Source organism: Procambarus clarkii, chromosome 45 (genome assembly GCF_040958095.1).
Source record: "Procambarus clarkii isolate CNS0578487 chromosome 45, FALCON_Pclarkii_2.0, whole genome shotgun sequence".
Taxonomy (NCBI): Eukaryota; Metazoa; Arthropoda; class Malacostraca; order Decapoda; family Cambaridae; genus Procambarus; species Procambarus clarkii.
This window is the reverse complement of record NC_091194.1, coordinates 13,343,330-13,371,141: the sequence shown is the minus strand read 5'-3', so window position 1 is coordinate 13,371,141 and position 27,812 is coordinate 13,343,330. Positions and strand designations below refer to the sequence as shown.

The 27,812-nt window shown below is 38.3% G+C and overlaps 2 protein-coding genes across 3 annotated transcripts; both read left to right on the top strand.

The window, feature by feature from the left end:
- The first annotated feature begins 4,973 nt into the window (after nucleotides 1-4,973).
- LOC123770195 (uncharacterized) lies at nucleotides 4,974-12,577 on the top strand. Its single transcript, XM_045761869.2, has 4 exons — nucleotides 4,974-5,274; nucleotides 9,949-10,113; nucleotides 10,821-10,964; nucleotides 11,420-12,577. Exons 1-4 carry the CDS (start codon nucleotides 5,136-5,138, stop codon nucleotides 11,575-11,577), a joined length of 606 nt encoding a protein of 201 aa, XP_045617825.2. The 5' UTR covers nucleotides 4,974-5,135; the 3' UTR covers nucleotides 11,578-12,577.
- Nucleotides 12,578-20,080: 7,503 nt separating this feature from the next.
- LOC123770194 (uncharacterized) lies at nucleotides 20,081-27,812 on the top strand. Of its 2 annotated transcripts, none has more exons than XM_045761868.2 (4): nucleotides 20,081-20,401; nucleotides 24,159-24,332; nucleotides 27,006-27,122; nucleotides 27,620-27,812. In XM_045761868.2, the coding sequence occupies exons 1-4, from the start codon at nucleotides 20,215-20,217 to the stop codon at nucleotides 27,754-27,756; spliced, it is 615 nt and encodes a 204-aa protein (XP_045617824.2). In that variant the 5' UTR covers nucleotides 20,081-20,214; the 3' UTR covers nucleotides 27,757-27,812. The 2 variants fall into 2 exon arrangements, with proteins under 2 accessions (XP_045617824.2, XP_045617823.2); XM_045761867.2 differs by having other exon boundaries at nucleotides 27,006-27,128.

Here is a 27,812-nt window from a genome sequence, read left to right as displayed (position 1 = left end):
ACTACGGGAATTAAACCTCACTTCGCTGGAAGACAGAAGAGTTAGGGGGAGACATGATCACCACATTCAAGATTCTCAAGGGAATTTATAGGGTAGACAAAGACAGGCTATTTAACACACGGGGCACACGCACTAGGGGACACAGGTGGAAACTGAGTGCCCAAATGAGCCACAAAGATATTAGAAAGAACTTTTTTAGTGTCAGAGTGGTTGACAAATGGAATGCATTAGGAAGTGATGTGGTGGAGGCTGACTCCAAACACAGTTTCAAGTGTAGATATCATAGAGCCCAATAGGCTCAAGAACCTGTACACCTGTTGATTGACGGTTAAGAGGCGGGACCAAAGAGCCAGAGCTCAACCCCCGCAAGCACAATTAGGTGAGTACACACACACACACACATAATTTTAAAACCTGGTATGATAGGGAAATACGATCAGAGTCATTGCTGTAAACAACCGATGCTCGAAAGGCGGGATCCAAGAGTCAATGCTCGATCCTGCAGACACAACTAGGTGAGTACACACACACACACTCTTTGTGTATATTATCATGTGCCTTTAGGGTTGAGAGTCTGCTCTTGGGCGCCTGACAGCTGAGTGGACAGCTCTTCGGATTCATAGTCCTGAGGTTCCGGGTTCGATCCCCGGTGGAGGCGGAGACAAATGGGGAAAAATTTCTTTCACCCTGATGCCCCGGTTACCTAGCAGTAAATAGATACCTGGGAGTTAGACATCTGCTACTGACTGCTTCCTGGGGGGGGGGGGGGTGTAACAAAAAGGAAACCTGGTCGAGGATTGGGCCGCAGGGACGCTAAGCCCCGAAATCATCTAAAGATAACCTCAAGAAGACAAGATAGGTGGTATTATTGCAGGAGGTTGACTTGCCATACAGACAGACTATCCCGGGTACCGCCGGGTACCCCTAGTGATATAAACTGGTTTACAATGGATAACACACACACACACACACACACACACACACACACACACACACACACACACACACACACACACACACACACACACACACACACACACACTGTGGGGGAAAACCTGACTCCAATAACTAATAATTAAATATATACTTCGATAGCTATGAAGGACCACCGCTTTTTGAGAAAAAGTGGAAAACAAAATAAGACACTGGGAAAACTGATCCCAAGAACTAGTGTCCTATGGATCTTAGTGAAACTGTGTTTCTTATATAAATGGAGCCAAATTAACTTACACAAAATTGGGGGGTTATATGCTAAAAGATTAATACATCCCTAGCATTATTCTGGTGCTGATATATTTATTTATTTTATATATTTCTGTTTCTGATATATGTAAATGATCTCCCAGAGGGCATAGAATCGTTTCTCTCAATGTTTGCCGATGATGCAAAAATTATGAGGAGGATTGAAACAGAGGATGATAGTAGGAGGCTACAATATGACCTAGACAGACTGAGTGAATGGTCCACCAAATGGCTGTTGAAGTTCAACCCGAGTAAATGCAAAGTAATGAAACTAGGCAGTGGAAACAGGAGGCCAGTTACAGGATACAGAATAGGAGATGAAGTACTTAATGAAACGGACAGAGAGAAAGATCTAGGAGTTGATATCACACCAAACCTGTCTCCTGAAGCCCACATAAAAAGAATAACGTCTGCGGCATATGCGAGGCTGGCTAACATCAGAACAGCGTTCAGGAACCTGTGTAAGGAATCATTCAGAATCTTGTACACCACATATGTAAGACCAATCCTGGAGTATGCGGCCCCAACATGGAGCCCGTACCTTGTCAAGCACAAGACGAAGCTGGAAAAAGTCCAAAGGTATGCCACTAGACTAGTCCCAGAACTAAGAGGCATGAGTTACGAGGAAAGGCTGCGGAAAATGCACCTTACGACACTGGAAGACAGAAGAGTAAGGGGAGACATGATCACAACCTACAAAATCCTCAGGGAAATCGACCGGATAAACAAGGATAAACTATTCAACACTGGTGGGACGCGAACAAGGGGACACAGGTGGAAACTGAGTACCCACATGAGCCACAGGGACGTTAGAAGGAACTTTTTCAGTGTCAGAGTAGTTAACGGATGGAATGCATTAGGCAGTGATGTGGTGGAGGCTGACTCCATACACAGTTTTAAATGTAGATAAGATAGAGCTCAGTAGGCTCCGGGATCTGTACACCAGTTGATTGACAGTTGAGAGGCGGAACCAAAGAGCCAAAGCTCAACCCCCGCAAGCACAAATAGGTGAGTACACACACACACACATATACTCTCTCTCTCTCTCTTTGTGTAACCTTTCATGTGCCTTTAGGGTTGAGAGGATAAGAGAGTATCTTATTTTCCACATCTGCGACTCATTTTGTGTCTCTTAGTCTCGCTACATTCCTTTGGTCTATTGATCCGGTTCTTTGTTCCTCAATCTCCTTGGTCAGTTCTTGGAATCTGGAATCTTACATATCGTGGTCATGTTTGCTCTGTTCGTACTTCTTCTGTGGGGCGAGGTCCTGTTCCCTCAGTCTCAGAATACGGCTTATATTACTCAGAATGGGGGTTTACATTATTCAGAATAGCGTTTAAAAATCCCAGAATAGGGTTTATGTTTCTTAGAACAAAGTTTATATACCCCTGAATATGGTTTATGTTTCTCAGAATAGGGTTGATATTTATCAGAATTGGGTTTACAGCACTTGAAATGGGGGTTCATATTACTTAGAATGGGGATTAAGCTACTTAAAATAGGGTTTATATTTCTCAGACGAGAGTTGACATTTCTCAGTTCTGGAAGACTCGTTGGTTGGCTTATTGCAATTGCAACGTTGTTGGTGAGGATGACAAATGTGATTAGAACCCAAAAACAGATGTATCACTGTAACAGCAGTTGGCCCGTATGTATGTGTCAGTTCCTATTGATAACCACCCAATCTCATTCGTTGTTCTATGAATATATTACCAACACAATCATACACGTCTGTTTGTATAGCGAAATGAATAGATTACAGCGAAGCGGGAGCGAGTCAGATGAGGTGAGAGAGAGAGAGAGAGAGAGAGAGAGAGAGAGAGAGAGAGAGAGAGAGAGAGAGAGAGAGAGAGAGAGAGAGAGAGAGAGAGAGAGAGAGAGAGAGAGAGAGAGAGAGAGAGAGAGAGAGAGAGAGAGAGAGAGAGAGAGAGGGAGAGAGGGAGAGAGGGAGAGAGGGAGAGAGAGAGAGAGGGAGAGAGAGAGAGAGAGAGAGAGAGAGAGAGAGAGAGAGAGAGAGAGAGAGGGAGAGAGAGAGAGAGAGAGAGAGAGAGAGAGAGAGAGAGAGAGAGAGAGAGAGAGAGAGAGAGAGAGAGAGAGAGAGAGAGAGAGAGAGAGAGAGAGGTAAGTAACAGGTAAGGTAAGTAACTGTCACCAGGTAACAGTCGCTACTCCACGTGAGAACAATGTGCACAGTAACTACTCTACAAAAGGTAAAGTAATTATCGGGAGACAGCACTAAGCCAATCCGACTATATAGCACTTCAATGGGTCAGGATAAGGACTTGGGATGGGACGGGGGGAAAGGAATTGTGCCCAACCACTTGGACGGTCGGGGATTGAACGCCGACCTGCATGAAGCGAGTGCCGTCATGTGGTGCACAAAGCACGGGTGCTTGTTCACCGGACACAGAGGCCTCCACGCTCTGATAAATTAAAAATTTTGTGAGCAATTAATATCTTATACATTTTTGCAACTCATATTTAATCATAATAAATTTCTTAGTATGAAATCACTTCATAGAGACAACAATGTAATGACAAATAATACGGGAACTCGAAAATCAATTTGTATGTTTCAAAATAGACAAGTGTCAATGAAATTATTTTGGTTTGGTGATCGTTTGTCTATATTGTTATTAAAGGTAAGCAATAGGTTCCTGCCCTATTCCTTACCCCCAGTAATTCTATATATTTAAACTGAATAAGAATTATTTTGTTCAGCAATTACATATTTTACACTGAACAAAATTTGGCATTAAAATTTGATGTCAGTGAATAAGTTTCGAGAGATAAAGGTTATGGATTTTATTTACAGTAATAAAAACAATAATAATAAGAATAATAATAATAATAATAATAATAATAATAATAATAATAATAATAATAATAATAATAATAATAAAAATAATAATAATAATAATAATGCACAACATAATCACATTAACTTTAACGTGATTTCTTTATTCATTTGAAGAGACGCGTTTTTTTTTGGGGGGGGGGGTAGACTTCGTTTTCCACATCGGAGTGTATGCGAGGTAGACTCCGTATACCACATCGGAGTGTATGCGAGGTACACTCCGTATACCACATCGGAGTGTATGCGAGGTAGACACGCATACCACATCGGAGTGTATGGGAGTTGTGTGTGAAACCTGGATATGGTATGAGCTGGATGCCTTAGGAATCCTAGAGGCGTCAGTTGAATTCCAGGTTACATTACTTGTAACATTTTGTGGTTAAGTGGTTGAAGACTCTTGCTTGTGGGTACCCAATGTGCAGGTTCGAATCTTCCTCATGGCTCCTATTGATTGTCAATAATAAAAACAATAATAATAATATGTATAAAAAATAATAGTAATTGTTAACTAATTATTGTAAAATTTTAATTAGTAACAAAAATAGCAGAAAAGAATTATAATAGTCAAACTTCAATACAATACACGAAATAAATAGACATTTATTTACTTATTTAAACTTCTGAATATCAATATTTCTTAAGGAGGTTTCTGGCCCTTTATGAATGCGTAACAACACACGTTGACGTAGGACCCCAAAGCTCCTGACACTATGTATTGTGACGTGGCATGAGCAGGGTCAGTGACTCGTGTGTACATATGGATGACGTCTGTCAGCAAAAATAACTGACATTTATGTGTAGCTGTAGCCTATTTCAGAGAACACACACACACACACACATATATATATAGCAGGTGTGTGGGGACGAGAAACAACCAGTACTCAGCCGAACTCCATTGGTAGCAGGCTAACTCGAGGATAAAACTGGACGCCTATTGGATCACGAAAACACACCCACGGAGTCCCGTATACCAGTAGCAGTAGCAGCCACTAGCACTCAGCAGCCAGACACCAACAGCGAGACAAAACCACCATCATGAAGTACATGTGTCTGCTGATGCTCCTCTGCTTCTCCCTGGTGAACTCCGAGGTCAGGCAAGCGGATCCCGGATCCGGTTCCGGTGATGAGCCTCCAATAACGGACGAACAAGCGGATCCGAGCGACGTCGCAGCCGGTGAGGTAGGTCATACAAATGTTTTGTTGTGTATTGAATCGTGTTCTTTTAATCCCCAATGTTCTCATTCAGATATATAAAATAATTATTATTACAAAAATAATAATACTACGAGATTTTAGGGAAACTTCGTTCTCGACTCAGTCGGGGATCCCGGGTTCGATTCCAGGACAGGACAAAAATGGTTAGGGCCATTTCCTTTTACATGATCCCTCTGTTCACCTAGCAGTAAATTAGGTACTCCGGAGTTAAGCAACTGTTGTGGGGTTGCATCCTGGGGTAGGGTCAGTAATTCGACCTCGAGGGATGGGGACGTCCATACAAGCCTAAACTAGGCTTCCTGTCCCCCACAAAACGAAAACGAATTAAAATAATATTGATATACAAAACACGTTTTATGTCTGGTGCATAAGACCCACAAGGAATGAGAAGTTGAACACCAGTACGTGTTCTTGTGTTAACATATTATCAATAGAGCACTCTAACTCATCCATAATGTGTTTATACACGAATGTGCTCGAGTTTTTTTTAAATATATATAATCTTTAAATGTAAATTGTATTAAAATAAAGCAACAAGGCCTCGTAGCTGTTGAAACCATCCAATAAGACCAGGCTCCTAAATGCCTTTTTTTTTAATTAATAAATATTTCATTTATTTCGGGAGTTGAGTATATAAAATATTAAAACAGGAGATACCTGTATATTAATAATGCTTCGTTGAGCTGACAATTCCCTCGTAAACACAATAGCCAGCACAGATGTGTGCATATGCATCTTGATAATTCATTTCTCCTGACAGCAAAAGTCATGCATATATAATGTAATTTTTTTGTATAAGTTTATATAAAAACCTAAAAGGGGTACCACCTCTGGTGCAAGTGTAGGGATCCCTAGCCTCGGAGAAGAAAATATAGAGTACTCAGAGAAGACCTTGTGGATCCTCACTGAAGCGGGACCGGGCTCGGTCCCGGTACACTGAACCACTGACCGCGCCGGGTTTATATATATACATGTTGTACCTAGTAGCCAGAACGTCGTACTCGGCCTACTATGCAAGGCCCGATTTGCCTAATAAGCCAAGTTTTCCTGAATTTATATATTTTTTTAAAAAAATCTTATGAAATGATAAATCTGGCTATTTCAATATGTATAAGTTAATTTGTTTAAATTTGAGTTCAAACTTACGTAGATATATGACCGAACCGAACCAACCCTACCTAACCTAACCTAACCTATCTAAACCTAACCTAAACTAACACAACTACGTCAATAATTTATGTTCCTAATATAATATAAAAATAATAATTAAAATAAACTAATCGGAAACAATTTAATGAAAATAAAAAAAATCATTCGGCCTATTAGGCAAATCGGACCTTGCATAGAAGACCAAGAAGTGCGTTTATATAATATAAATATATATATATATGTCGTACCTAGTAGCCAGAACGCACTGTTTGGCCTACTATTCATGGCCCGATTTGCCTAATAAGCCAAGTTTTCCTGAATTAATATATTTTCTCTAATTTTTTTCTTATGAAATGATAAAGCTACCCTTTTCATTATGCATGAGGTCAATTTTTCTTTATTGGAGTTAAAATTAACGTAGATATATGACCGAACCTAACCAACCCTACCTAACCTAACCTAACCTATCTTTATAGGTTAGGTTAGGTTTGGTAGCCGAAAAAGTTAGGTTAGGTTAGGTTAGGTAGGTTAGGTAGTCGAAAAACAATTAATTCATGAAAACTTGGCTTATTAGGCAAATCGGACCTTGCATAGTAGGCTGAGAAGTGCGTTCTGGCTACTAGGTACGACATATATATATATATATATATATATATATATATATATATATATATATGTCGTACCTAGTAGCCAGAACGCACTTCTCGGCCTACTATGCAAGGCCCGATTTGCCTAATAAGCAAAGTTTTCCTGAATTATTATATTTTCTCAATTTTTTTTCTTATGAGATGATAAAGCTACCCATTTCATTATGTATGAGGTCAATATTTTTTTATTGGAGTTAAAATTAACGTAGATATATGACCAAACCTAACCAACCCTACCTAACCTAACCTAACCTATCTTTTTAGGTTAGGTTAGGTTAGGTAGCCGAAAAAGTTAGGTTAGGTTTGGTTAGGTAGGTTAGGTAGCCGAAAAAGTTAGGTTAGGCTAGGTTAGGTAGGTTAGGTTGTCGAAAAAACATTAATTCATGAAAACCTGGCTTATTAGGCAAATCGGGCCTTGCATAGTAGGCTGAGAAGTGCGTTCTGGCTACTAGGTACGACATATATATATATATATATATATATATATATATATATATATATATATATATATATATATATATATATATATATATATATATATATATATATATATATATATATATATATATATATGTCGTACCTAATAGCCAGAACGCACTTCTCTGCCTACTATGCAAGGCCCGATTTGCCTAATAAGCCAAGTTTTCATGAATTAATTGTTTTTCGACTACCTAACCTAACCTAACCTGTAAAGATAGGTTAGGTTAGGTTAGGTAGGGTTTGTTAGGTTCGGTCATATATCTACGTTAATTTTAACTCCAATGAAAAAAATTGACCTCATACATAATGAAATGAGTAGCTTTATCATTTGAGAAGAAAAAAATTAGAGAAAATATATTAATTCAGTAAAACTTGGCTTATTAGGCAAATCGGGCCTTACATAGTAGGCTGAGAAGTTCGTACATATGCAAATGTACACATAGGATAGAACGATTAATCTATGCATTTTTTCTCTTTTACAGATAATAGAGTTGGAGAGAGGGAAGCAAAAAAGGAAGAGGATAAAAAGAGAGAGAGAGACAAACGATGAACAGTGGCGTTGTTCCACAGATCCATGATGAACAGTGACGCTGTTCTACACACAAATCACAACACCTGCCATTGAGATTGTGGATCTGTTCAGCAGACTTAAAATATAGCCAGGAATCTCCTTCTCTCTCCAACAGCAGGGCTGTTGCCCTAGGCTTTAACTACATTCTAGGATGTGGTGCAGACCTTTCAGCCTTTGGATTTCTTTCGTAGATTCTTTGCTACCTAGATTTGTCAAACGAGCCTCTTTCGTAGATTCTTTGCTACCTAGATTTGTCAAACGAGCCTCTTTCGTAGATTCTTTGCTACCTAGATTTATCAAACGAGCCTCGTTCGTAGATTCTTTGCTACCTAGATTTATCAAACGAGCCTCTTTCGTAGATTCTTTGCTACCTAGATTTATCAAACGAGCCTCGTTCGTAGATTCTTTGCTACCTAGATTTGTCAAACGAGCCTGTGTAGCGGTTCAAAGTAACACATCACATGAAATGCTCACAGCAGCTTTCTGAAGCCACACAAGAAAACAAAGAACTGTGGCCCCTATTTATAAACCACAAAGGAGACCCCAGGATATATCAAATTTGTACGCAACCACTTCGAAACCTTTACATCCTTTCATCATGGCGCCTTTTTTCCATTTATTAAACAGTTTACGGACTTCAAAACTTCACAACCCGAAGGTTATTATTATTATAGACAACCTCGTAGTGCTTCCCAAATCATAAACTGTTGAATAAGTGTAAACAAAGTCGCCATAATAATGGAGAGATGTACAGGTTTCGTAGGTGGCTGCATAAATGATTGATGAATCCTTACCCTGGTTATAAAGCCTGTTTACATAGACGTAACACATAACTCGAATGCTGTAGCACAGATTTATTGTTAGAAAAATAGGGAAACTCAACTGGTATAGACAGTCACTTGACTACAGTGCAATACTTGCAATATATTTGCAAGTATTAAAATATTAAAGTATAAAATTTCTCCCAATTTTAGCTTTTAATTTGAATCATATAAATTTTGTCAACCTCTTATCTTTTGTTTTATTCCAGGGACAAAATTTTTAATAAAATTTAGCAACTTAACATATTAACAAAAATAATAATATAAATGTTTATCTATTTTTGCAAATAAATTTTATTTTTACATTGTTAGTAACTTCAGTGTCACAAATAAATTACAATAATTCTGGACATTACTAGTCCTGCTTTTATAAATTACATAATTTTGTAATATATTTGAGTAAATTATTAATTCAAAAAGATTACATTTTAAATTGTGTTAAATTCTGTACATTTTATAGAGTAATTTGATAAATTATTATATATATTTATTAGTGAAGCTCTTCTAATTTATCATTTTAAATACTCACTTCATTATAATATTAATAATATAAATATGCGCGTGCATTCTTAAGATTTACATATGCAACATACTGTATTTGCCGGGGAATACAACGCACGTGTATTATCCACCACCAACCGGCTATTGACGTTCACAAAATCATTGCCCCCCCCCCTGAAAAAAACTCTTGCAAACCCACATTAAATAAATGTATAATGAAACATTAGACAAGTGTAAAAAAGTGACCCTTATTCACCGACAAGTGCGGAATGTAAATTATTCTTTACTTATAAATAATAATTTTTTTATTATATTAACTACCATGACTCTATCTTTATGAATTTTCTATACGTTCGATCAATGTTTTTTTATAGTTTTCTCTAGAAAACTCACCATAATTTCATCTTTTCATCTCTCTCTCTCATCTTCAGATTTAAGTCATTATCATTTTATTTCTTTTCTAGACGAATCTTCATTTGACGATAAGCGCAGACCGATTTGCCATCATACATCAGTCTGCAGATTTGCAAATGGAATCTGCAGGAGACACTGCAGGCTGAATGAGATACACCTGAAGAATGGATGCACTGGTGGCAGGCACTGCAAGTGCTGCGTTGTCAAGAATCAAAGTAACTGCATTGGTTTTATGTATCTCTCTCTCTCTCTCTCTCTCTCTGTCTCTCTCTCTCTCTCTCTCTCTCTCTCTCTCTCTCTCTCTCTCTCTCTCTCTGTCTCTCTCTCTCTCTCTGTCTCTCTCTCTCTCTCTCTCTCTCTCTCTCATTGGTTTTTGTTTAATATGTCTCTCCTTCTCTTATTCCTTTATCTTTATGTGTTTCTTCGTATCTATTTAAAAATTAAATCTTAGTATCTTCTCAAGATTCTAAAGTGTCAGTTAAAAGGACAAATTGTACTTTGGAAAGTTAATTTTTCAACTTTCTTCCTTAAGGGAAGAACATAAGAAATATAGAGAACGATTCGTGCTGCAATGTTTGAGTATGTATGAGTGCGTGCGTGCGTGCGTGTGCGTGTGTGTGTGTGTGTACTCACCTAGTGGTACTCACCTAGTTGTGCTTGCGGGGGTTGAGTTTCGGCTCTTTCGTTCCGCCTCTCAACTGTGTGTGTGTGTGTATGTGTAAGTCTGTATGTGTATGTGTATCAAGTCCAGGTTACCTCTTGGTTGTATCCACTTGGACTGGTCAAGCAGAGCGAAGACCTCGCCTTTTGCAAGGTCACCGTTCGATTTCCCCGTGTGTCCAACTGACTGGGGCTCTATGCCTATATCCCAGCTCTCTCTCTCTCCTCACAATGACCTCACCTTAACTCTTTCGGGTTGCAGACTGCATTGTGACCAGTCAGTGCAAGAAGGCCAGCGGGGTGTGCCAGACCGCAGTGTGCAGCACCCACCAAGTTGAGATCGTCAACGGATGCTCCAAAGCCAACAGCACTGGCACCTATTCGTGTCACTGTTGCGCTCATTTTGGTTGGTCTCCCACACCTATATAGTGATACTCATTTTTTATGGTGATGTTTATATTACAAAATAAAATAATGAATAAATAGGTTATGGGTTTGTAAGGAGATGAGCAGGAGGAGGTGAGTTGACAGGAGCTACATTTCAAGCTATTGCCAAATCACCCCTCCCTACTCACTCCGTCTTCCCTCTAATCCCTTGCTTCTCATTTCCTATTGCTCCCTTCTCACCTCTTCTTCATTTTCACTCCCTCTCTCCCTCTCTTCATCTACTTACATGTAACACCCCTCTCCCTAACCCCTCCCTTTATTCCAATATCCATCACTCCCTTCCCCTCCTCTCACCATTTCCCTCCCTCATTCTACCTCTAAACGTCCAAATCGCTTCTCTCACCCCCACCTATTTATTTAGTTTTTGTTTAAAGTCATTATGATAATTATTAACCAAGACTTTGCTACTTGCAGGGAACAGAGAAGGTGAAGACACCGAAGGAACAGGAGTGGCAGTAGGAAACGAAGTAGCAGAAGGAACAGGAGACAATGAACAGGTGCCAGAAGCTGCGCCAGGGGAAGAAGAAGTGGTACAAGAAATACCACAAGAGCAAGCAAAGGGGCCAGAATAAATGCCGAGAAGAGGAACAAGCAATCGAAAAAAGAACAGAATGTCCTATTATGCAACACACACATAGACACACACACAGACGCAGACACACACAGACGCAGACACACACAGACGCAGACACACACAGATGCAGACACAAACAGATGCAGACACAGACAGACAGTCACACATACAAAACAACACACTATCTTTACTCCATACCAAAAACAATCCTTTTAAACCTTCCATTGATAACTACTGCTCACCAGGTCGACGACTATGGGCTCTTGCATAACAATATAGGAGTAACACTAATCTTGAATTTGATTTACTGAAGGTCTGAAAGATCACAGATTATCTTAACACTAACCTGCTACTGATTTACTGATCGCCAGTGTTCATGCTTCAAAACTAGGTCAAAATTTTATTTTATCAATTTGTTTTGCTAATTATTTTCCGAACAAACATTTACAATTATAAATATTATGTTCAAATATTTTGCGCTTCAACATATAAATGATTTGCGTTTAGATAATAGCTGTGTTCTGATGACCATTTTTGACAGATTGATGAAGATTAAGCCACCCAAGAGGTGGCACGGGCATGAATAGCCCGTAAGTGGTGGCCCTTTCGAGCCATTACCAGTATCAAGAGATGATACTGGATTTTTGACAATTTTGATTTTGTTTTTGTTTGGTTTTCTTCCTTTGTTAGTATTTTTCTTCACCGAGACCCAAAGTCTCGGCGAAGAAAAAAGACATTTAGAAAATATTAAGAGGTTTCTCCCTGAATATTTATTTTTATGTTCTTCTTTTACCACTTTTAATTGGTTTTATCTATCTGTATAGCTATGTTACAGCTACAAGATAGTCAGTTACTGTTCAATAATTATTTCCAGTCCTTCAGAGTTGGGTAATGTACCCACGATACAGTAGGTGTTTCCTCTCTGGATCGTGAGGTTGTCTTTAAGTTATATTACGAGTTTTATCATGGTTATGAACAATAAAAATATAATAAATATATTCAATTCATTATCTTCTTGAACATCTAGAATAATTACACGTGGACTATTATACTGTTGCATCTTTTTGGCTGCTAACATTAAAAAATCTGTATCATGTGGTAATGATTCAATTTTTCAGGATATCGCGGATAATATTCCTGCGGGAAATCCACAAGGGATACAAATCCACAAGGGATACAAATCCACAAGGGATACAAATCCACAAGGGATACAAATCCACAAGGGATACAAATCCACAAGGGATACAAATCCACAAGGGATACAAATCCACAAGGGATACAAATCCACAAGGGATACAAATCCACAAGGGATACAAATTCACAAGGGATACAAATTCACAACGGATACAAATTCACAAACAGTACAAATTATCAAACGAAACCAATGGATACGAACTCTTGTCTCACTACTGCCTTATTGCCTAGAAAATAGTACATGTTGCAAATAGTGGAGATAACTCTCCCAGATACTAGATCAGTGTTTCATAAATTGTTGAATGATTCCTCCAAGCGTGAATTAAATTATGTTTGGGGTGAATTAAACTAGAAGGGGGGGGGGTGAATGCAACATGGAATGTAAATAACCCTATCCCGTTCACACCCTATCCAGCTGAACCGTATTCATAAGCCAGCCCGTTCTCGCGAGCGTTCCCAACGTCACTAAACTGTTGTACTAAAATTATCCAAACCCTAACCTAACCTATCCGAAGACCCACGAACAGAAAACGGCACATCACCTCAATTTTGTGAGCCGCTGCCCATTTCAGTACATTAGTTTTTAGCCTTGGTAGATTTTTTATCAAGATGCGATTGACTCTTCTGGAGAATGGGTCGCCTGAGCAGCCTAGCTAATGCGGCCAAGTAAGATTAAACAATCTTAGGAGACCAGAGCTAGGGAAGACGGTTTTAGGCAGTGTCAATGGGTTCCACGACTTTGGACGGGTGTGTGTGAGAGGTCTAGGAGCATAGCAAGAGGCATGAGACGGGTATCTGGTCACTCACTCCACGTGGATAATGTCATCATCTATGCACTGAGTGAGTTCCATACATTGAGTGAGTTCCTGTCCCTATTTTCTAACATCAGAAGCATTGACTATTCTATCTCCCTTGTTAGGCAAACGATAGCATAGGGTTTCAGTACAAAAGATAGAAATAAACTTTAGTAAAAGCCGTTGTCTACTGTTTTTCAATACACTCCTGCCTGTTCTAATAGAGGGGCTGTTAGGTACAAGTATTGATGGGTTACTTCCTACTTCCTTCAGGGTGGGCGCTGATATTCGTTTAGTGTTAAATTATCTCCCTCCACGATATTCAGAAGAAATTATCAGAGTATCTCTCTCTCTCTCTCTCTCTCTCTCTCTCTCTCTCTCTCTCTCTCTCTCTCTCTCTCTCTCTCTCTCTCTCTCTCTCTCTCTCTCTCTCTCTCTCTCTCTCTCTCTCTCTCTCTCTCTCTCTCTCTCTGTCTCTCTCTCTCTCTCTCTCTCTCTCTCTCTCTCTCTCTCTCTCTCTCTCTCTCTCTCTCTCTCTCTCTCTCTCTCTCTCTCTCTCTCTCTCTGTCTCTCTCTCTCTCTCTCTCTCTCTCTCTGTCTGTCTGTCTGTCTCTCTCTCTCTCTCTCTCTCTCTCTCTCTCTCTCTCTCTCTCTCTCTCTCTCTCTCTCTCTCTCTCTCTCTCTCTCTCTCTCTCTCTCTCCTCTTTTTCCTTACTAAGGAAATGAGGAGAGAATTGCATGAATGGCAGGGAAAAGTGAAAACTTCCTTGGTAGCTCGTCCGAGGCATCTGTTTGAGTGTTGGGGCGAGTTCCACCAGGCTGTTGGTGCCGTGAGTGCCCATGCATATGTATGGTAATTAATGTCTCCAATCCATTAGTGGAGTAGGAATCGCAGCTGCGAGTCACAGTAATTATCAAAGTAATTAATTTCCCCAAGGGCGGCCAATTACTTGGACTGGACGGTAGAGCGACGGTCTCGCTTCATGCAGGTCGGCGTTCAATCCCCGACCGTCCAATTGGTTGGCCACCACTCCCCCCCCCCAGACTCACCTCAAGGTGCATGTGTGCCTTGCATGTATTAAGGCATATATGGACCTGAAGGATTGTTGGCATTGTACACATTATTCTGTAATACATCAGCTCATTCTATAATACATTACCTTATTCTGTGATACATCAGCTTATCCTATAATACATCAGGTTATTATATAATAAAACTTATTTTTCTATAATACACCAGGTTATTCTATAATACATCAGATTATTCTGTAATACATCAGTTTATTCTAAACTACATCTCGTTATTCTATATACATTAGATTATATAATACGTCAAGATATTCTTTAATAATTTAGACTATTCTATAATACATTAGGTTATTCTATAATACTTTAGATTATTCTATAATACATCAGGTTATTCTATAATACGTCTGGTTATTTTATAATAAATCAGCTTATCGTATAAAACATTTGCAAATTCGATAATACATCAGCTTTTTCTATAATAATCAGCTAATTCTATATACACCAACCTTTTCTATAGTAGGTCAGCTAATTATATAATACATCAGCTTTTTCTATAATACATCAGACTATTTTATAATAAATCTTGTTATTCTATAATACATCAGGATATTATATAATCTATCTGGTTAGTCAATAATACATCAGCCTTTACTATAATACATCATGTTATTATATAATACATCAAGTTATTCTTTAATACATCTGGTTATTCTATAATATGTATTTTTTCTATAATATATCGTATTATTCTATAATACATCAGCTTATTCTATAATACATCAGCTTATTCTATAATACATCAGCTTATTTAATAATACTTCAACTTATTCTATAATACGTCAGCTAATTCTTTAATACATCAGGTTATTAAAGAATAATAATACATCTTATTTTTCTATAATTCATCAGGTTATTCTTAACATTTCTATAACAAATAAGGTTATTCTAAAATAAATGTTTTACACTTACCTTGCCAAGTTTCTATCTCAAAGTTTTCTTATAAATAAACTAGCATTATTGTGCTGTATCATCATACACTTTTTTTGTAATAACTGTTAATGATTTTATTTTGCTTGACTCTTCATTTTTTTTAAATATTTTATGATACGAGTCCAAAAAAATTACATCATTGTTCCATATTATCATATAGCATTTTTTTTTTACTTTTGTGTGGGAGGATAGAGGGAGGGAATTGGTGTAATGAAGATATTCTGATTCTCTTTTTAATGCTTGTTATGATGATATTTTGTCACCCAGATTCCTAAATCCTCTCAGAAAGCATCTAAATGGTCATAGAATATCACCTAGAGTCCTAACTCCTCTCAGAAAACATCTAGATGGTCACAGAATATCACCTAGAGGGGCTAGAATCTCTCAGAAAACATGATGGTCACAGAATATCACCTAGAGGGGCTAGAATCTCTCAGAAAGCATCTAGATGGTCACAAGAGGCAAAAAAAATGCAAAATTAAAGCCAACATTTCATGGGGGCCACAACTCACACCCAATAGATTCGATTAAATTCTAACTTAAAACAAACTACCATTTCAAAATGCTGGTGACTGGTCTGTCAAAAAAATAAAAAATAAATCTTTTTCATCTCATCCTTCACCTTATAATCTCTCACCTCAATTCTCACTCACTTTTACCCTAATTCATTTCAACGCATCCTCATCTCAACTCCCCCTCTCCTAACCCTCTCCTAAACTCCCTTTCCTTCATCTCAATAATACACGAGTTGTATTACAAACCATTGAATTGTAAGAAGCAGGAGGAGGGACCCCAATCATATGTGGCATTCTTCCAAGAAGGAGAGTTGGAAATAAATGGTTGTCTAGGGCACTTAGAATTAATTGTCGACTAGACAAGTATTGCAAAGCAAATGCAATATCATTCATTGATAACTGGGAACACTTCGATGGAAAGAATGAAACATTTCCCGTGGTGTAGTGGTAAGATACTCGCCTGGCGTTTCGCTAGCGCTTTGTCCTGGGTTCGTATCCTGGCCGGGGAGGATTTACTGGGCATTAATCCTTAACTGTAGCCTCCATTTACCCAACAGTAAAATGGGTACCTGGTTGTTAAACGATTTGGTGGGTCGTATTCCGGGAAACATAAGATTAAGGATTTGGCCAAAGCACTACGCGTGCTAGTGACTGTAGCAAGAATGTAAGAACTCTTGTATATACAAATAAATAAATAAAAAATATGATTGCCCGAGATTGTTCATTTACCTTAGGCAAGAGTTGTTGCCTTTGGCAATCTGTTGAAATCTGTGGTTGGGAGAAGTTTGTTTCGGGGTAAACTGTTAGATGATAGAGGTATGGGAATGGATTGTGGGAAATTTTTACCCACCATATCTAATTATCATCTAAGAAATGTATAATTTCTATATCATATCTATATCATATCAAAATTGTATCAAATCATATCAAAATCATATTAGAATCATTATATTTTCATTATACATCTTGATCCTAGATGACAATGCCACTATGATCATGTACGCCATAGGGCTCTATAGATGCCTACGTGACTTTGTGCATGATCTCTCAAAGATCCAGAAGCTTCTAGAAGGATTTGTTAATTAAAAAAACTATTGGAACATTAATCGCTTCCGGTAGGGATTATAAATCGAATCCTTAATAAGAATCAGTGGTACTATCAAGTACTACTTTTAATCTTTAAATCCTATATCTAATTATATTACAATCACATGTTATCTCAATCGTATGTCTAGACAGTAAAAATAATCAATCAATGTTCATTGAAAGCTACCTCTTAAGGGAGAGGGAGGGGCATCTTGGGAACAAGAAGCTCACACAAGACACCCCGCGGCACTACGCCTTTGTTTGCAACTGAGTGAACAGTGATGGATCCTTAGCTAACATTATTTAGCTCAGGACATCTTATCTAATTATCTTTATCACCAGTGAATACTCTCTAGAACTGGGGGAATACCTGGACAGTATATCTACAAGGAATATCTCTAAAACATTTATATCTATAAGTGTAGAGTGGAGCACACAGTGACTTGTCTCCACCTTCACCATCAACCCTCATCTTTTTGCAAAGCAGTTAAAGAAAAATCACGTAGCAACACTACTAGTACATCATACAGCAACGCTGTTATATAAAATATCGTGCCTAAACTTGCGACAAGAGAGTTATCAAGTCTGGCACACTGTCAGACAGGCACCCAGCAAACAGAGAAGTATATTGAGGTTATTTTGGTATATAGTTGGCCAATTGTATGCTTGTGTGACTTTAATATCCTATAAGTCTGTCTGTCGGTTATAAAGCGAGGCAACGCCTCATATCTCAGTAAGTTTATTAATATTGTAGGGCAGTAGTAGAATCTTTATCCAAGCACTAGACCTCATGAGTGTCCATTGTGTTAGAAAAGATTCAGTTGCAATAAATATACAAGACCTCATAAGTGTCCATGGTGTTGGAAGAGATTCAGTCTGACTGACTGTATCTAATCATATAAATTGAATATAAATACATTGCATATATACTTGAATATATAAATTAAGTTAACAATTGCTTGCTTAGTTATTTTTAAGTTATCATATAAGTTCATTTAATTGAATATAATCTTTAGTACTTAGTAACAGTACTTTGACTACATTTAAAGTCATTCATTATACTTTTACAATTTAAATTGTTGTTTATAGTATAAGAATATATTGGCTGTTAATAGTTATGGTGCTAGGGTAGACTATGTACATGTTTAAATCTCTGATTTAAACAGAGCCAGTGTTCAGTCATATAACTGAATTTATTAAATCTTATCCTTGTATAAAATACAAGCTGATGTGAGAATCCCTGTCTACAGGTGGACTGGAACGTCTATCAACTAATTCATTCACCCCATCTGTCCCTTACAGCCCACAATCTGTCATTAGGAAAAGAGGAGCTAGGATTTACAACCCCTAGCTAGAGATTTTAGTTGAATTAATTTGCAGACAGTAATTTTATAATTTAGTTCAATACAATTCCCTGGTAGTCTCCTCTCATATCAATCCCAGCAGGTTTTTCCCACACGGATTTGGTAAAAGGAGGTAATAAAAGGCAGGTATTAGAAAATATACAATCTGGGTAAAAGAACAAGGATGGAAACGGGCCTCAACATAACAAAACCCTTACAGTGTACTACATAAATAGTACGAGTCTTAGAAACCAAATAAATGACTTAAATACGCCTGTCTGCACAGAAATCTTAGATATTACAGCTGTAACCGAGCTGTGGATCAAGATAGAAAAACAGGGAATTATTAGGTGAATATATAAAATTAGGAGGTTCAAATTATTCTGATTACAATAATCTCTGGTGATCACAAGCAAATGGATGACACATTAGACTAGGAGGAAGGAGTATCTATATATGCTAGGGAAGATCTATTTTGAAGTATCAAAGAGGCGAACCAAACTGAGCCACATACTGCAGCAATTGGGTTAATATTAAATGAAAATAGAAATAATCTAATAAGAGGAGTTATATACAGACCACCGAACTGCGAGAGAATGGAAACAAAGCGTGAATGTCTCCGAACATCTGGGTAAAACAGTGTTTGTTTTTATGGTGACTTTAATTTTACTTTAATAAACTGGATTAACAAAACACCGAAGTAGATTTTTTTGTTAGAATTTGTTAATGACTGCTTCCTTAAACAACATATTAAGGAGCCGGCACGGTAAAATAATGCAGGCGATGAGTCACAATAACGTGGCTAAAGTAAGTTGACCAGACCACACACTAGAAGGTGAAGAGACGACGACGTTTCGGTCCGTCAATCGACTTGAGAATGGTCCAGGACGGACCGAAACGTCGTCGTCCCTTCACCTTCTAGAGTGTGGTCTGGTCAACGGTAACATAATATTTTAGACAGTGTTAACTAACAGAGAGACAAATAAATTACTTCGAAACAGAGAGTGAGCTAGGAAAAAGAGAGTGAGTTAGGAGAAAGAGAGTGAGTTAGGAGAAAGAGAGTGAGTTAGGAAAAAGAGAGTGAGCTAGGAAACAGAGAGTGAGCTAGGAAATAAAATTGAACATGGAATTGAACAGATGTGTAAGAATTTTTTTTTATTTAGGTGTCTGATTTCCGAAAAGCAGATTTTGATGGATTAGGGAGTTCTTTGGGAAGGATAAATTGGGCAGACTTAATCAGTCAAGTATCTTTAAGTATATTTTCTGCATTCGTGAATAACTGGCCTGAGAAGGGTCATTGAGGGTCCTATGCATATGCGTGTCCTCTCTATCCTCCTCCAATCCTCTCTGTCCTCCTCCAATCCTATGCATATGCGTGTCCACGTGGCACTAGACACAGGTGTCATTTTAAATAATACGTGGAAAACCTGTAAATTTTGCAGTAAATCTATCACCAAACACCTGTTCCTCTGACAGGTGCATTGTGAACTGCGTTTGACCTTTCCATTATATAAGCGTGCATGTGCTTCAGCCAACACCAGTTGCTTGCCATCGCAGTTTGCTGAGGCCAGCCACACCGAACACAGCAACGAAGATTTGGTCGTCTGCGCTACAGCTGAGAGCGAGAGAGAGAAAAATCAACAAAATCCGGACAGCTAGCAACAGAGAGCTAGTCATCACCACCATGAAGTCCATATATTTGCTGATGTTCTTCTGCGTCTCCCTGGTGAACGCCCAGGCCGATCAGAACGCCCTGGTTGATCAGAACGCCCAGGGCGATCAGAACGCCCAGGGCGATCAGAATAACCAGGCCGATCAGAACGCCACCGTGGATGCTCAACCAGATCAACAAATCGCAAATGACCCATCTGGTAAGGTAAGTTAGATTCTTCCCGTTCAAGGCTTCTTCAGACGCAAGACATGTAAATGAATCTTGCAAAGTTCTGGAGAGAACTTTGAGTTCCCCGCATGTGGGAACGTCAATCGAGTGGTCCCTTCACTCGTCCACAGATGCACTAAATAGTGAACAAAACTCATGGGTAACTATTTGTAACTCAACATCCATTACCGACGTTACCTGATGTCACACAGGTAACCCACAGATGTCTTCCCCTTGTACTCGCGTCTGTTTAAACAGAAATTCTCACTATCGTGAATATTACGAATCTTTTAGAGTCCGAGAGAGAGCCTCGAACGAGCGTGTTTGAGAACCTAACTTCAGTAGTTGAAGGATCTCGTCGGATAAGCGAAGAGTTAATTACAACACTTCGTTATTTCGGGTGGCATTTCGGGCGACATTTCGGGTGACAAGCGTAGTCCTGACATGTGGTTAGGTCTTGAACGGCCTCCTTTAGCCTTCTGCAGATTCCTTCATTCAAAAAATTATCTTCGTCGTCTTGTAGCGATTTTGAGCCATCTGTTGAATTTATTTCCCGTCCTATTTTTGCATCTTCTGCAAATTGGCAAATATTGAATGTCATAATATCGATTTGGATAATTGCGAATATATTTTAAAGTATAACAACAATGTTCAAAGTATAACGATTGTATTCAGACGCTGTATGTTTAGAATCAAACACTATCGCATCGACTCTAAATTTATATTTGTCTGTATGTCAGTTTAATTTCCCAAGACAACGCCTGCTAATGTTAGCGAATATTCTCCTCGGCTTCGTGTTTGGTGCTGGGTTTAAGGCCCATCAACCTCGGGAGGGTTGTTTTAGGCCACCACAACAGCCTACTGACCAACCAGCAAGTATACTTTAGTCCTGAACATTGTCAAGGCTTAAAGTCCCAGTTTTAAGTACACCGAGAACCGGGTGAACCTCTCAGTGTATATCCACTGAAAAACTAGGTACCCTGTCAGTGACTGTACACAGAGAGTCACTGTGTTACACCTCTCAGGGTATAGCATATACACCGAGAAGCGGGGTCCACCTCTCAGTGTATACACAACGAGACACGGAGTTTAACTTTTCTTGTGACATCAGATGTGTTGTGGTTTACTATTTATTTTCGACATCAGAACTGGTGTAGTTTACCTTGTGAAGTGTTCAAGCTGTAATGCCAAATACATTGGGAGTATACACCTCACTGTACCTAAAGTGGACAACCTAACCCGTCGCATTTTTTGATGAAATCGACCAATCAGTTAAAAATGCGACAAATAATCAACCAAAGCACTGTAATATTAACGTATAGGTCAAACAACAGCCACCAGGCTGTTGCACCAAGTAACAGCCTGGTGGACCAATCTCTCACAAGTCAAGCCTGGCCTTGGGTTGGGCTTGGTGAGTAGAAAAACTCCCAGAACCCCATAAAGCAGGTAAGGTGGGTTTATTGGGCTTGTACGTTTCTGGCTAGGTTAAACAGTTGCATTTTTTTACGGAGTGGCGACTGGAGACTGACCCGGAGACTATGTCACATTCTCAAGTGTGTGTGTGTGTGTGTGTGTGTGTGCGCTCACGCCACGCACCCCGTTTGCTATTCCGTAACAAATGTGACTGTTTTGTCTAACCTATCAAGGCAGATAGATGCATAGTCAAAGTCCTATTTTACGTTACTTGAATTTTGACTAATACGTCGCATTTTATTAGTTTATTTGTATTTTATTTTATTTTATTTTACCAATTAGTGTTAGATGAGACTGGAAGTTAATATCTTAGAATACATAATATTGGAAAAATGAGTTTAAGATCCCAGGAGTCCAGGACGTTCTTGGTTATAAACTAATTCATTTTGGAAATATGCGGTTCCATTTTAACGGAGATAGTATACATGAGTTTATATATCTATACTGAGAGAGTAAATATGATTTTATATATGTATACTGAGATAGTAAACACGAGTTTATGTACATGGAGATAATATACGTGAGTTTATATATCTATACTGAGAGAGTAAATATGAGTTTATATACTGTATACTGAGATAGTAAACATGAGTTTATATATGTACACAGAGAGTAAACAGTTTACAAGTGAAGGCAGCATGAACACACCACAGGTGAAGGGGGCGTAAGTCGTAAATATCTTCCCGGCACCTAACGTCACTTGTACTTAACGTGTTTGTATATTACACACACACACACACACACACACACACACACACACACACACACACACACCCACACACACACCCACACACACACACACATACATACACACACTTTCTCTCTTTGTTAATTAAATCATATTTTATCTTTTCATTGCAGATGTGAGGCTTGAGAGAGCGGCAGAGGCAGAGAAGCACGAGGGGTCTGTGTGTTACAAAGAATTGGTGACATCACTGAGAACTGTGTTACTGTTACATAGATTTGATTATAACACCAAGGACTATGTTGCACAGTGTTAGTCAAAACATCGAGCGCAAGGGTTGTGGCACGATGGCATAGGCTTTGCCACATTACCAGTCACGGTGCCATAGGCTTTGCCACATCACCATTCACGGTGTCATAGGCTTTGCCACATCACCAGTCACGATGCCATAGGCTTTGCCACATCACCAGTCACGATGCCATAGACTTTGCCACATCACCAGACACGGAGCCACAGACTTTAGTTCAGAACTATAAAGTAAACTCAGTGTATATTGACCGTAAAGCGCCGTATACCTCACAGAGTATCCACCAAAAACTACCCAGACTCACAAATACCAGCTCGTCCTCTTGAGTTGTCACAGCGGACTGAAAATGATGTACTAAATTGCCCGAACCTAACCTAACCACCCCCACATATAGAAAATAGGAATGTTAGTGAGTCGCTGTGATATACAGTACATCATATTTTGTCCGTTGGAGATTTTGAGGTCAAATTGCGATGTATAACACAAGAGGTGCAGGTTGTATGTGACAGGAGGGCTTGTTGTATGAGATTAGAAGGCAGGTTGTATGCGACTGAAGCTGTATTAACGCATTTAAGCAATTCAATGACGATTTTACAAGAATAACGTACTTGTTGAATAGTCAACTTGGCTGTACTTGGATTTCAAGAGACACGACGTAACCATGTTGCTGCATCAATATTATGACGTTTGTTTCGACGTAAACAAAGAACGTTGTGGTTGCATTGTGTGTGTTTGTTGAAACAGAGACTTTCATTGTTTGGTTTTTATATGATTATTCTATTTGGCAGATAAACCTAAAAACAAATATTAAATATTTCAGATTTTGTCTAGAAAACCCGAACAAATTACTTTAAATACAGTGGATTAACGATGTGATTATCGTTTGTGCCTAGTAAATGGCCTAGAACTAATTGTAGTTTTACTCAATCTAAGCTTGGACGAATTATATATTGATGTTCTCTAGTCTTGGACCAATTATAGTTTGATTTCGTCTAGGCTTGGGCCAATTATAGTTTTATTTCCTCTAAGCTTGGACCAATTATAGTTTTATTTCCTCTAAGCTTGGACCAGTTATAGTTTTATTTCCAGTAAGCTTAGACCAATTATAGTTTGATTTCTTCTAAGCTTGGACCAATTATAGTTTTATTTCCTCTAAGCTTGGACCAATTATAATTTTATTTCCTCAAAGCTTGGACCAATTATAGTTTTATTTCCTCTAAGCTTGAACCAATTATATATTGATTTTCTCTAGTCTTGGACCAATTATAGTTTGATTTTCTCTAGGCTTGGACGACAAACGCCATCCTGAAGTGGGCCACGACCAAGGGTGTTTCCCTCACACACTATGCCCCAACCACGTTGGCGTGTGCAGGCGGTCGTGTCATTTCAAAGAACACGAGGTGCATGGTGGGTGTGGCGGAGGCGGTGGGTGTAGATGCTGCGCTCATAACCGTCACAGTGAGTGTTTTCCTCCTGTTGTTGCTATATATATACATTCATTATTTGTTCCCTTAAGAGAAGACTGTAATCATTCAGTCGACTGCACTAATTCAAGGAACATTGTTGTGTGTAAATCTGGTATTCTGAAGAACATATAACGTGAACGATCATTTATATAGCGTAGTGAATTGGATTATGTAAATGTAAGACCAGGACTTTGTAAATTAGATAGATTTATAAATGGTAACGTTTGTGAAAGGTATACAATTATTATCAGAATGAGTCAGTCTGCCATTGCTCTATTTCCATTATTCAATTTAGAGGTCACTTCCATTACTCGATTTTACATGTCACTTCCTTGTGTTTCTGTGGGAGGGTTATATAAGCCGTCGCCCTTGCATTGTCTGTCTACTGTACTCCTTGAATATATATATATATATATATATATATATATATATATATATATATATATATATATATATATATATATATATATATATATATATATATATATATATATATGTATATATACATATATATATATATATATACATATATATATATATATATATATATATATATATATATATATATATATATATATATATATATATATATATATATATATATATATATATATATATATATACATGTGGGAACCGACCTGTGAGATTTATATTTATTTAATTTATATGAATTTATATTTACGTTAATTTATATACTTCGATAGCAATTTGTATAATGATAAGTGGACTGTATTTCTGCAATAATCTCTTAATCTCACAAATCGATCCTCTACACATTAGGGGGGGTTAATAGTTTATATATATATGCAGCCAATCAAACTACAAAATTAACTACATACATTGAAGAGGTTCCTTATCTTATAGTACAGCAGGTTAGTCCACCAGGTATAACTAGGGTGTAGACACCAAATTATCCTCTTTGAGGTAGCTTCCATATCACCCAGTAACTGGTGCACAAATCTTGCTTCCTCGTCTTGACCTGTCAAAAGTGCGCTAGCTGTGAAGCCAGAATCCTATATATGACAAGCTATATCAGAGAAAACACTATACATGGAACATAAAGACCTGGCTTAATTACCTTTAGTTTGAGGCGATTTCGCGTTCTAACAGGCCAACCCTACCCAATGACATTAATGGCCACTAATGATAGATAATGGGTTTCGGAAAGAACACTTAACTTGATATGTAGACAGCGTGTTGAAAAATGGTACACCTTTGGTTTCCATAACACTACGTCCAAGTAAATTTAACAGGAGCCGAATTTGCTCCTGTGTGAGCCTCTGGTCTAAATATAAACAATGGCTGCCCTCCTTCCTCACTCTGACGCCTGGCTTACATTGTCCACATGTCAGAAAGTGATAGAAGGGTCACATTTACTCTACTTTAATATTGATAATTAAGTTAATTTATATAAGATGTTTTTATGATGGTAAAGTCCAAAGACTAATGTATTTAAGAATAATTCCCAGCAGAATAGCTGGTCAATTTATAATGGTATGTGGTGATGATATCCCGTTTTCTTTAGACGGTAATTCCACTACAAGTTACGTTTTCTATGGGTAACTTGTTTATACAATACAGCTATTATCTGTATGATTATTAAATGGTGTCGGATTTTCCGACAATACATATATATATATATATATATATATATATATATATATATATATATATATATATATATATATATATATATATCATCGCTTGTCATCGTGTCAAGGGCTGTCTCATTCCTGCTACTCAAAACGGCTTGGTCCCGCCTCTCAACTGTCAATCATCTGGTGTACAGGTTCCTGAGCCTACTGGGCTCTATCATATCTACATTTGGAACTGTGTCTGCCTCCACCACATCGCTGCATAATGCTTTCCATTTTTTTTAACTAATTTGACACTTATTTTTTTATTTTTTATTTCTAATGTCTGTTGCTCATTTGAGCACTCAGTTTCCACCGGTGTCTCCTTGTGCTAGCACCACCTGTGTTAATTTGTCTTTACCTATCCTATCACCTGGGCCTGACTTATGTGGGATACAAGATTCTGAAGGTTTTTATGTGTGTATATTTATTATTTGTACTATTTGTATTTACTATTTGCATCTGTAGAATCGAGTTATTAGCTCTTGGACCCCCGCCTTTCTAACCAATACTATTTTTCCACTATTATGTCTACTACATATATTTATCTCTAACACACGCGCACACACACACACACACATCCCCAGGAAGCAGCCCGTAGCAGCTGTCTAACTCCCAGGTACCTATTTACTGCTAGATGAACAGGTGCACCAAGGTGAAAGAAACTCTGCCCATTTGTTTCTGCCTCGGCCGGGGATCGAACCCGGGCCTTAGGACTGCGACTCCCAAGCGCTGTCCACTCAGCCGCGAGGTGTATATCACAGAATATACTTAAGTAAGAAGTAAGGTGTATACATACCTAGTTGTACTTACCTAGTTGTGCTTGCGGGGCTTGAGCTCTGGCTCTTTGGTCCCGCCTTTCAATTGTCAATCAACTAATGTACGGTTTCCTGAGCCTATTGGGCTCTATCATATCTTCACTTGAAGATATTCTTAGCTCTTGAACCCTGCCTTCCTCAGCGCGTGTGTGTGTGTGGAACATGTTCCCATAATCATCTTGTTTACCTAATGTGAGAAATCTTATCTTACAGGATGTTCTGACAGTTTCGAGTGTAGAAAGCACGATGGACGGTGTCGCAAAAACGGATGTAAAAATTTCGAGAATGAGCTTTTGCACGTATGTGGACACAGGTGTTCCTGCTGTATCCGTAAGTGTGAGTATACCACAAAGGGAATGTGATTTAGAATATAACTACATGTTATAATCCGTGCACATGATAGTTTTCCATATTCATCCTCACGTTCTTAATAACTATTCGCCCTTGTTCATCCTAAAGTAATTAAAGACCTGATTATGTGCTAATTGGAAGATCGTGTTCCAGGGGCGACTTTATCGGTCATATTCTCCTGGATGCTGTTGCAATATGTATCTAGGATAGATATTGCTTTATATTAACTTTAAATTATTTATATTAAGTGGATTGGAAGGTATACTCTTAGACAAGTTTATCGGTAGATAGACCACAATCCGGATTGGGAGGTATTATATCAAAGAATTATATCAAAGCAAATAATAAAAACATTAATTATAAAAACAGGGATTATAAAAAACAAGAATGATAAAATACAGGAATTATATGAAACGAGAATTATACAAACGAAAATTATATTACTGTGTTTAAACAATATATTTCCTTTCTGCCAGCATTTCCACTTCGTGACGCAGAGGGTGAAACAAATACCGTGGGAGGCGTAGCGGAGGGGGCAGAAGGAGAGGCAGAAGAAGAAGAAGAAGAAGAAGAAGAAGAAGAGGAAGAAGAGGAGGAAGGCGGAGAAAAATAAGAAGAAGCAGCTAAAGGAGATAATTAAAATACTGAAGGAACAAAGGATATGAGAGA